Source organism: Arachis hypogaea, chromosome 14, assembly GCF_003086295.3.
Source record: "Arachis hypogaea cultivar Tifrunner chromosome 14, arahy.Tifrunner.gnm2.J5K5, whole genome shotgun sequence".
Lineage (NCBI taxonomy): Eukaryota > Viridiplantae > Streptophyta > Magnoliopsida > Fabales > Fabaceae > Arachis > Arachis hypogaea.
Window position 1 is genome coordinate 110,727,376 of NC_092049.1, and position 10,489 is coordinate 110,737,864.

At 31.7% G+C, this 10,489-nt stretch overlaps 1 protein-coding gene across 1 annotated transcript; it reads right to left on the bottom strand.

The window, feature by feature from the left end:
- Nucleotides 1-3,656: 3,656 nt before the first annotated feature.
- Nucleotides 3,657-9,883, bottom strand: LOC112743688 (adenylosuccinate synthetase 2, chloroplastic). Its single transcript, XM_025792985.3, has 5 exons — nt 9,351-9,883; nt 6,297-6,687; nt 4,831-5,523; nt 4,374-4,685; nt 3,657-4,186 (listed from the first exon to the last, which is right to left on the bottom strand). The coding sequence occupies exons 2-5, from the start codon at nt 6,579-6,581 to the stop codon at nt 4,016-4,018; spliced, it is 1,461 nt and encodes a 486-aa protein (XP_025648770.1). The 5' UTR covers nt 6,582-6,687; nt 9,351-9,883; the 3' UTR covers nt 3,657-4,015.
- Nucleotides 9,884-10,489: the final 606 nt, after the last annotated feature.

Sequence of the window (10,489 nt, forward strand, 5' to 3'; positions counted from 1 at the left end):
AGAAATAAATAACATTTTAATTTTAGTTATTAGTTAAATTATTTTTTTCTCCTATTCTCATGTCTATTTAAGCAAATAAATGACCTAATTATAAAATAAGTTATTTTTCTAATTACTAAAATGTGTTGCACTGTTGCCAAACAAATCAATATCAAATCGTTTTGGGACTTGTATATGGTTGTGAAACATAACATGAGAATAGTTGTGATGAAATAAAATATTACCTATGATAAAATATGTGTATCAGTTAAATGATATTGTCCAAATTCTTCTACAATTTGTCAAATTCTCCTCCATTAATATAAATAACTTCCTTTTGCAACTTCTCCTCAATTAATATAAATAAGGTTTAATTATTTTGGAGGTTCCTAAAGTTTTTTATTAAATTTTTAATTAGGTTTTTATATTTTTTTCTTTTTAATTGGGTCCTTATACATGATTTTTTTTTAATTTAGTCCCTATTAACGTTAAACGTCAAAAAAATGTTAGTGAACTGTGAAATTACTTGTATACCCTTGAAAAGAAAAAAAATATATAGGGACACAATTGAAAAAAAAAAGTATAGAGACCTAATTAAAAATTCGGTGAAACTATAAATATTTAATAAAAGATATTCTAATAACATTGATAAAGTGAAACAGAATAGTAACAATAAGTATATATAAAATTTAGTTTTCATCATTCAAGTATTTATTATGATCATGTAATATTTTATATTTGTGTAGATTCATGGAATATAGTTTGTGTCTTTATTGAAATTTAAAATCTAAAAACGAAAACTATAAAAAACGTAGTTTCAGTATACTGAAAATCAGTTCTTGTGTTGCATTCTCCCACTCTCTGAACCAGCATAGGAATCAACAATAACGTTGATAACGGCTAGTTTTCGAGTCGAAAAAGATTAGACTTGAGTTCATCAAATGTTCCAACAAGATAGCCCTTTTCACCAAAAGCTTCAATCAAAACATGGTAGCCTACTTTTGGAACAAAGAAAGTCATAGTAGGATCATCTTTGTGAAGTCTATTCATCTCTTTTGGGGTCTCCGGTCACATCCATATACACCTCTATTGTTGAAAACAATCACTAGTACATGTAACTGGTATGGATTGAAAAACAAAAAAAGGATTAATCATCACACAATTGCAAGAGCAATTTATTACATATAAAAACAAATATATGCAATCATATATGATCATATAAACATAATGAAAGAACTTGTATATGGCATATGGTAACAAGAACCATTGATATAGTAATAACTAAAATTGTTTAAAAAAACTGATTTTTATATAGTTCTTCAAATAAGAGAATCAATTTGACCGACAAAAATTTAAAAGTAAGTATATTGAAAGTATGAATTTTTTCTATATTCAGGCTACAAGAAGCAATACATATTTTCTCAAGTATCAACAAAAGACAAGACACAAACAGTCCAGAATTTTCTCTCCACATTCCTGGACACTATACCTCATGATATGTTATGCTGTTTTATAACAAACTTTTAATGAAAAAATTTTTTTTTTTACATATCTTATAGTCCTTCAAGTTTATAATTGATGAAAAAAATTCACAAAAATGTCTTGGAAGTACAGTGGTAAGCTGACAAGTAAACTACCTTACATTCTGAGAATTAGCATCACTTTCTTCACTGCTACCTTCACTTGCTATAAGTTCATAATCTGACCTCAATGAAATTAACAATGACATTCAGGTCAGATTTAGCATCTTTCAGAGCTAAGAGCGCTTCTAAAATTATTACATTGTACCTGAAGAGAAGATAAACAAAATCAACTAAGTCTCAGAACAATTCAAAAGTAATAAAATACCTTTCTTATTTTGTTGAGACATACAACAGTTTTAACCAGAATTACAATTTTAATCCACATCATTTAATTGCAATAATCTTCATAAAATAGTGACATCAATTTGCATACTACAGAGAATTTTTGGCATCTTCGTCATTTTGAGAGGAATCATCCACAGCAATAGAAGGATCAGGTTGATGAATCATAGTGGTGACAGGGATAGCATCTTCCCATAAACAACAATGGCATTACCAACTGGGTAGCAGGGGCCGCAGCCTTATTCTAGGAATCCTAGATTTTTCTTTGGATCGTCATTGCTAACGCTCAAATTTCGCCACTTATTCTAAATTACCACAAAAGAACAAAAATTAAAAATTCTAAACCCTTGACTCAATTTTCTCACATTCAAATTTCACCATTTATCCAAAAAACGGAATACATGAAGGGGAATTAGGCACATTGCGGTGAAATTTAAAACCCTAAATTGAGATAAGATGCAAAATTGAAAAGGCTAATTAGGAGAATTTTGCACCTTGAGGTCGATGTTGGAATGTGAAGTGAGAAAGAGTGCGAATTGGGGATCTTTGAGAATTTGCTTCTGATTACCCATTTATAATTTCGTTCTTTCTTTCTTTCTTGAATTCTTCAGGTCAATGAATTCAGTTTAAGAGAAAATGAAGAGCTTCCTCCAAAGCTGTGGAGGTAACCAAGACTTCGATAGTGGCGTCTGTGTTATGGAGTTGTTACTAACAGCGTAGAGCAGTGCAGCACAGACCAAGGACGACGGACTACGACCGATGCTCACGCCGCCAAGGACGACGACAACACAGATGGATGACGACACCAGCGAACAGAGGAGAAACAAGCCCTGGCTAAGGTTCTACAAAATGTCAAGGGTAGTTTTGTGATTTTGAAAAATTGGAGGTGGTTCAGTTTGCTTTTTTTAACCCAATTATAACAATATTCGTTTTTTTAACAGAATATTCTATTATCTCAAACGATTTTGTCACGACAGGAACTAAATTAAAAAAAAAAATTAACATCTAGGAACCCAATTGAAAAGAAAAAAAGTATAAAGACCTAATTAAAAATTCAGTAAAACTATAGAGACCTGCAAAGTAATTAAACCTATAAATAGCTTCCTTTTGCAGCACATTTATCACACAACATCTTCTATCATTCATCTACATCTCACATACAACTTTGTCTCTTTACCTCGTTTTTTTTTTTACCCTTGTAGCAAAGATGTTTTGCTGCTCATCGAAGGTAGAAATTAACGTAGACAAAAATTGCTTGATAACACTGTATCTTATATTTTTTAAGAAGGATAAAGTATACTTTTTATCTCTGAAGTTTGACAAAAGTTTTTAAAATATTCCTAAGTTTTATTTTGTTTTAATTTTGTCCAAAAAAATTTCAATTTGCATCAAATATAATCCCTGATGGCTAATTTTTCAAAAAATTTAAAACCAATTCAACACCAATTTCATAAAAATAATTCTCATCACAAGCAAATTAAGCATAATTTTCATACATTATTTTTAGATTGGATTTAAATTTTTTAAAAATTTAACCGTCAACAGTATATTTAATGCAAATCAAAATCTTCGGGAACAAAATTAAAACAAAATAAGACTTAAAAGTATTTTTGAAACTTTTACCAAACTTTAGGGACAAAAAATATACTTCACCTTTTTAAGAAATTTAAATTTTTCGTTCCTCACTCCTAAAATTGAAACAAGTGAAGCCAGTGGTAAGAGATAACTGATAACTGAAAACACATATCAGATGTAACAAGATCACAACACTGAAACTATGGAGAACCTATCGAGAATGAAAAGTCCCTGGAGTTGTTAAAAGTACAACATTATTTCTGCTAGATGAATCATAGGCAAGGACAAATATTATTCGGTTATTCCCATATAGCTAAATTCATATACTACTTTAACTACTCAGCATTCCTGCAAGAACTGCAAAATTATAGGGTAAATCCCCCATATCAAATTACTGCAGAAATCTAACAATACCACTGCTTATAGATAACAGAATAATACATCAATTAGGCAAATCCTCACTAGTCACTATGAATATGTTTCATCCCAAACCTCCAAAAGTTGGAGGGAATAAGTTACTTCTTCCACAAAAAAACCTCAATTTGCCTTTAGAAGCATGAAAGCACAACTGTGACATCTGAGGAATTAGTAATAGATCACTTGAATATGAGGGCGTCGCGTCCTGGCCCAACACCAATGTAGTGAATGGGGACACCAACAAGTTCTTCTATCCTTTCCACATACTGCTGGGCAACCTTCGGAAGGTCAGAATATTTTCTGATCTTAGAGATGTCAGATTTCCATCCAGGAAGTGTTTCATATTCCACCTGCAACATTAAGATAAATAATTATAAGAAAATACATTTCAAATTCAAAGGCAATAATAAACGACATCTATGGTTCATGAACCTTACAACTTCACATTAAGAGTTGTGTTAGTTTATAAATAATAACATGAAACAAAAGAAAACAGGAATGTGCAGCCATAGAGGAACAAAGATAGATGAAGTCTACCTCCAATTGCTCAAGAAGACGGAGATCTGAAGGGAATGATTTGACTGGTGTACCATCAGCATGTTTATAAGAGACTCCTAACTTTATCTCATCAAGATCTGATAAAACATCTAGCTTAGTGAGATTCAATGATGAAAAACCATTGATCTGGCAGGAGTATTTCAGCGCAACTACATCAAGCCAACCACATCGTCGAGGACGACCAGTAGTTGTACCAAACTCTTGCCCAGCAAATCTAAGGAGATCACCCCCTGGACCCAAAATTTCTGTTGGAAAGGGACCAGAACCAACTCTTGTAGTGTACGCTTTCACCTGCAAATTTCAAAATAAAACTTAAAGAAACCATTCCACAGGTGTCGATTAAGCTTAAATTGCACAATTAAGTGCGCTTGTTTGAACTTAAAAAAGAGGTGTTTTGTAATGTAATAACTTCAACATAAGATAAACATCCACATACCACTCCTATTAAGTCACCAACAACTCTTGGAGCAATACCAAGACCAGTGCATATCCCACCGGCTGACGGGCTAGACGAAGTAACAAATGGATAAGTTCCAAAATCAATGTCCAACATGGTTGCTTGACCTCCTTCAACCAAAATCTTCTTCTTTTGTGTTATAGCATCATTCATGACATGCACAGTATCTGCAATAAATGGTTCCAGCCTCTCAGCATATCTCTTGTACTTTTCTACTTCTTCCTTGAGCATTTCTGGACCATATTTAAAATCTTTGAACCTTGATGCTGCATCTGATAACAAAAGATCAAGTTTCTGCGGGAAAGTATCCATGTGCCTCAAATCACTTACCCTAATACCATTACGGTTAGCCTTGCTAGCGTAGCATGGCCCAATGCCTCTCTTGGTCGTGCCAATGAAAGATTTAGCAAGTTCGGCTTCCCTTAACCCATCAACTTCTTGGTGGAAATCAAACAACAAGTGAGCACGATCAGATATCAAAATCCTCCCCTGGCAAGAGACCCCACTCGATTCAAGGCCATCAATTTCCTTAAAGAGCCCCGGAAGATGCACCACAACTCCATTCCCAATAACACAAAGGGTATCCTCGTTAAGAATACCAGAAGGAACAAGATGAAGAGCAAACTTCTTTCCTTCTGCATTGTAAATGGTATGCCCAGCATTAGCTCCACCCTGATAAAACATAATCACAAATTATCAGAGCAATATAACAAAAATATTTGGAAGGCAATAGAAAATCAGCCCAAAGCAGCCCAAAATTATCTTATTTTGCATCTCTTAATTTATTGCTAGAATAATTGAATAATATTAGATGTAATTATAGATGTTACATGCATAAAATATACATGTTAAATTAAATAAGGTAATTTTGGTTATTATCTCCCTAGCCTGGCAAAATAATAGTGATTAGCAACACCTAGTGAGACCAAATATTACAACAGACCATCAAAATTCAACAGGGTAGCTTCTACTGAGCAAGCATGCAAAACAATAAATGTGTTCATTCACTCTCCTTATCTTACCAACCAAATTTACAGAAACTTAAATCATTTCAAAAGTTTTAGGCAACGCAATGATTCATTCAGTTCTATTTAGCTAGCAAGTGGGTTTATCAAGCAGAAACAGCTTCAGTTACACAGCTTCGATTACACTGTCGCAAAAACCACCAGAACAGAGCAAAATCAACCACACAATAATTTAACAACTATCTTTGCACCGAGTGAAACGATTCCACCACCGAAAACCAAAATAAACAAACAAAACACTTTTTAAGAGAAAAAAAGAACACTATTTTTTCATTTAGAATATCCAACACCACCAATACAACTTCAGCATATATCAATTTCACCGAGTTTCCAGAATTATTCACGATTTGTGTGATAGCGAAGAGGGATAAAAGGGGAAGAAGGAAGGAACTTTGAGAGGAATAAGAGGGGGAGTAGTACCTGACAACGGGCAACGACCTCGAAGTGTTGAGCTAAGATGTCGACGAGTTTGCCTTTGCCCTCATCGCCCCATTGGCAACCCAAGACGCCAGAGACCTGACTGAGAGACCCGATTCGACCGTCGGAGGATTGGGCGGTGGCGAGCTTGGGCGGAAGAGAAGGAGGGGCTACGGACTTGGATGAGCATACGACGACGTTTCGAGATGTGCAACGGAGAAAGGAGAATGAAGGGCGTTGAGGGTTGAAGAGCGTGTGGGAATCCAGTGTAAGGTGTGAGATGTTCATTGCGTGATGATCGTGGTGGTGGCGGGCAAGAAAAAAGCGAGTGAGTGAGAGACGAGAGGAGTTCTGAGAGGCTGCGTTGTGTTTACTTGGATTCCTTTTCCACTCTCTGCACGTAAATGTCACGGGTTAATAACTTTAAATAAAATTAATATTTAATAGTGTTTTTAAAGGTTTTTTTTAAATGGAATAACAAGGTGGTGCGTTTTTTCCAACGTTCCGGAAATCGAATCAGTTATGGACTTGTGGTACCGTTTTAGTTTACTACTTTACTGTTCTAACCAATTTATGGGTACTTCAATCAGAACCATTTTATAATAAAATAATAAATAAAATATAAATAAATATATTTAAGAGAATAAAAATTGTTGATAAATTATAACTTAAATGATATAATTTTTTTATATTCATTTAAGAGATTGCAGATTTGAGTTTCTTTATCTTTGATAAAAAAAATTAACAAAAATTAACTAAGATTAACAAAATTGTCAACAACATTTTAATAAAGTCAGCACAATACTTAACATGCTTTAATAAAAATTAACAAAATTTTTAACTCAATTTTTACAACCTCAACACAATGATTAACAAAAAAAACGTACTAAATGAGCCCTGAATCAATAATACAGTACAATTTATCATCAAGAAACTTAAATAAAATATAGGACAATTTACCAAAATAAAATAATAGAATTTTAATTTTATCAAAATACAACTTTTAATTCTTTGATAAGAAAATCCAATTTTTTAGAATTCTATGTAATCCATGGAAAGGGTACCACGCATTATGAATGTAAACCGTGGGTGGAATTTCACGATTTACGTAGAGAAGGCAAATGCACAGAAATTGTAGTAGTGTTTCACGGTTTATGTGAAGATGCAAAACATGCATAAACATGCTGCAAAATACCGAATTCTGCTATATATACCAACTCAGAGTGTCATTTTTATTTACCCGAGTAAATATTTAAACTATTAGTTTCTAAAATTTGAGTTAGATAATTTAGTATTTTTAATGATGATGTTTAGGATAAAATAAATTTTTATGATACTTATATAAAATTTTAAAATTAAAAAATAAAAGAGTTTATTTATTATATTTATTATGAATTTTTTATTTTAAAATTATTTTATTTTAAAATATTATATAAAATTTTAAAAAATTTGAAAAAATAAATTATTTTTCACGTTTATTATAATTTTTTTAAGTTTTAAAAGCTATTTTACCAAACAATAATATAATTGTAGTACTTGTGCAGTCTTGTGCAGCACAAATACTACAATTATTAATAGTCATTTTTAATTTAATTTTATCAAACTGCAACTTTTAAAAAGTTGTCTTCTAAAAGACAGTTTTCATAAACTACTCTTAAAAATCAAAAGCTTTACCAAACTAATTCTAAATGGTTGTTGACATGACCAGACCTTCAATATGCTTGTCCCTAATGATGTTGTAGACTTACAATTCCTCTTGAGGTTTAATTTTTTTTCTTTTATTTTGAATTTATCCTTTTTAAGTTACCAAAAAAAATTATTAACAAATATATGAAATTATATATCATCCAAATAATAAAGTTTAAAATTTTAAAAATTTAAATTATATTTATTTAAATTTTAAATAGTTTAGTGTAAAATATGTTATTATTAATAATAATTTGAGAGTATTATTTGAATAAATATATATAAATATACGTATTAAAAATTTAAAATATTATTTGAATATATGTACTAAAAATTTGAATGAGTTACTTAAATTAAAAAATTAAAATTTTAATAGAATATAATTCTATTTAATTCAAATTATATTAGATTAAATTAAAATAGTTTAAAAAATAAATTTAAATTAGCAATGTACAAATCAATCATTTGTATAAAATTGAATTAGATTGAAAAGTATAAATCAAATCAATATTATCCAAATTGTTTAAAATTATATCATTTTTACAATTTGAATAAATTTAAAATATACTACAAAATATAGTCTTATTTCGTTAACAATACAAATAATAGATGTAAATATATCACACTCATTCTAAGTTGGTATATATAGTAAAACTTATGTATAAATCGTTGGACCCCTTCCACGATGCATGTATATTTTGCATCCTCACAAAAACCGTGGAATTTCTATCACAGTTTTTTTCAAAACGATTCATCAACATAAACCGTGAAACTCCTTCTGCAATTTACGTGTATTTTAAATCCATGTGACTCCTTCCACAAATTACATAAATTTGTAAAAAGTTGTATTTTCGTATTCAAATTGCAAAAGTTGCATTTCAGTAATTTTAAAAGAGAAATATTTTTTTTCGTAAATTGCCCCAAAATATAACATTAAAAAAAAAAAGTGAATTTTTATCATGCAGTAAGCCAGTAACAGACTTATCAATTTAAATTTTATCATCAAGCACAAGAAACAAAAGAATATTTAAAACACAGCGACATCACGACATCACGACAACACCAACAGCACCAACAGGAACATTTAAAACAAAGCAACAAAAAAAAAGAAATATCTAAAAATCACCATTGCTGAAAACATTAACTTGATACGTGTATGCTCAAAGAATCAAAGCCTAACTAGAGCAGCAAGCAAGCAAAAATTCACAATTCCCTCAAATTGAAGCAGCAAGCAACTTGAAAAGGAAAGCACCAAAAAACAATTTGCAAGTAAAAAATTCAAATCACCAATCCTAACCAGAAATAAAACCAAATCCCAAGAATAAAGAAGTCAAAAACAATGATGATTGAAGGGAAAAACCCAAAAATCACCTTCCACTGGGCTGGAACTCAAACACAGATGAGGGAGAGGGAGCACAAATGAGGAACTCGAACCAGAAGACACAGGCGACGGTTGGAGCCCGACGGAACAGTGGCGGCGCGACAGAAGTGGAACAGAGGCGACGCAATTGAGACTATTCGACGAGTTGCGATGGCAGCGACGATTTGCCACGGCGGTGGAACAGCGGGGACGGCGACTGGAGCAGATTCGAAGGCGGTGCTGGAACGGCGGCAATAGGACAGCCGCGGCGACACAGCTTGAAGAAGAGAGAAGAGATGGCGATACAGCTTGAATGACGAAGAAGCGCGGACTACCCAGTGGCCCCTGATCGCAAGGAACGGCGGCGCACTCCTTGCGGCTGTGGAGAAGACCACTGTAACCTAGGGTTGTGTTTTGGGGAATAAGTTGGAGACGAGAATGGCTCGAGAAAGTGAGGGATGAAGGACCTGGCTTTCATTTTCTCACCCTAATTGTAGAACGACGACGTTTCATGAGAACCGGCTTGTTCCGTTTCGATCCGACCATCCGATTGTTGGCCGGTTCAACGATTTATAGATGGTTTTGAAATTGACGGTTTTGGACTATAAACCGAATCGTATTAATGTCTAGTTTGCAATTGGACTGACCGACCGATCAATCTGATCTGATTTTTAGAACTACGGTTTTTCTATTATGGATATTAATTTTTTTAAATTTTAATTATAAAATCTAACCCTCAAATTTAAAGAATTATGTAATTGAATAAAATTTATAGATTAGATTTATATATTTAAAAAATAAAAAATTCAAAATCACATATTTAAGAATTAGATCTGTGTATTTCAAAATTTTATTCGATTTGTTGATATCCGATTTTACATTATGGTAAAATACATCAAGTCTCAATAACACCGAAAAATATAATTGTTGGCCTAATATTAAAATTAAAAACTATTTTTAAAAATCATGTTAATAAAAATATTAATTTTTAAAATAGTTTTTTTAAAAATTATTTAAATATACAAATCTGATTGAATGATTATTAGTATATTAAAATAAAAAAAATAATAATGATAATATTTTTATGATGTCATTCTATACATTAGAAAAGGATAATTAATTTTTAAATTTATTATTTACAATTTTATTT

Coding starts and splice junctions, on each gene's coding strand:
- LOC112743688 (XM_025792985.3), bottom strand. CDS start 6,581: ATGAACATCTCACACCTTACACTGGATTCCCACACGCTCTTCAACCCT. Junction 5,524..6,296: donor AGGTCGTTGCCCGTTGTCAG/GTACTACTCCCC, acceptor ATGTTTTATCAG/GGTGGAGCTAATGCTGGGCA. Junction 4,686..4,830: donor TTGGTGACTTAATAGGAGTG/GTATGTGGATGT, acceptor TGAAATTTGCAG/GTGAAAGCGTACACTACAAG.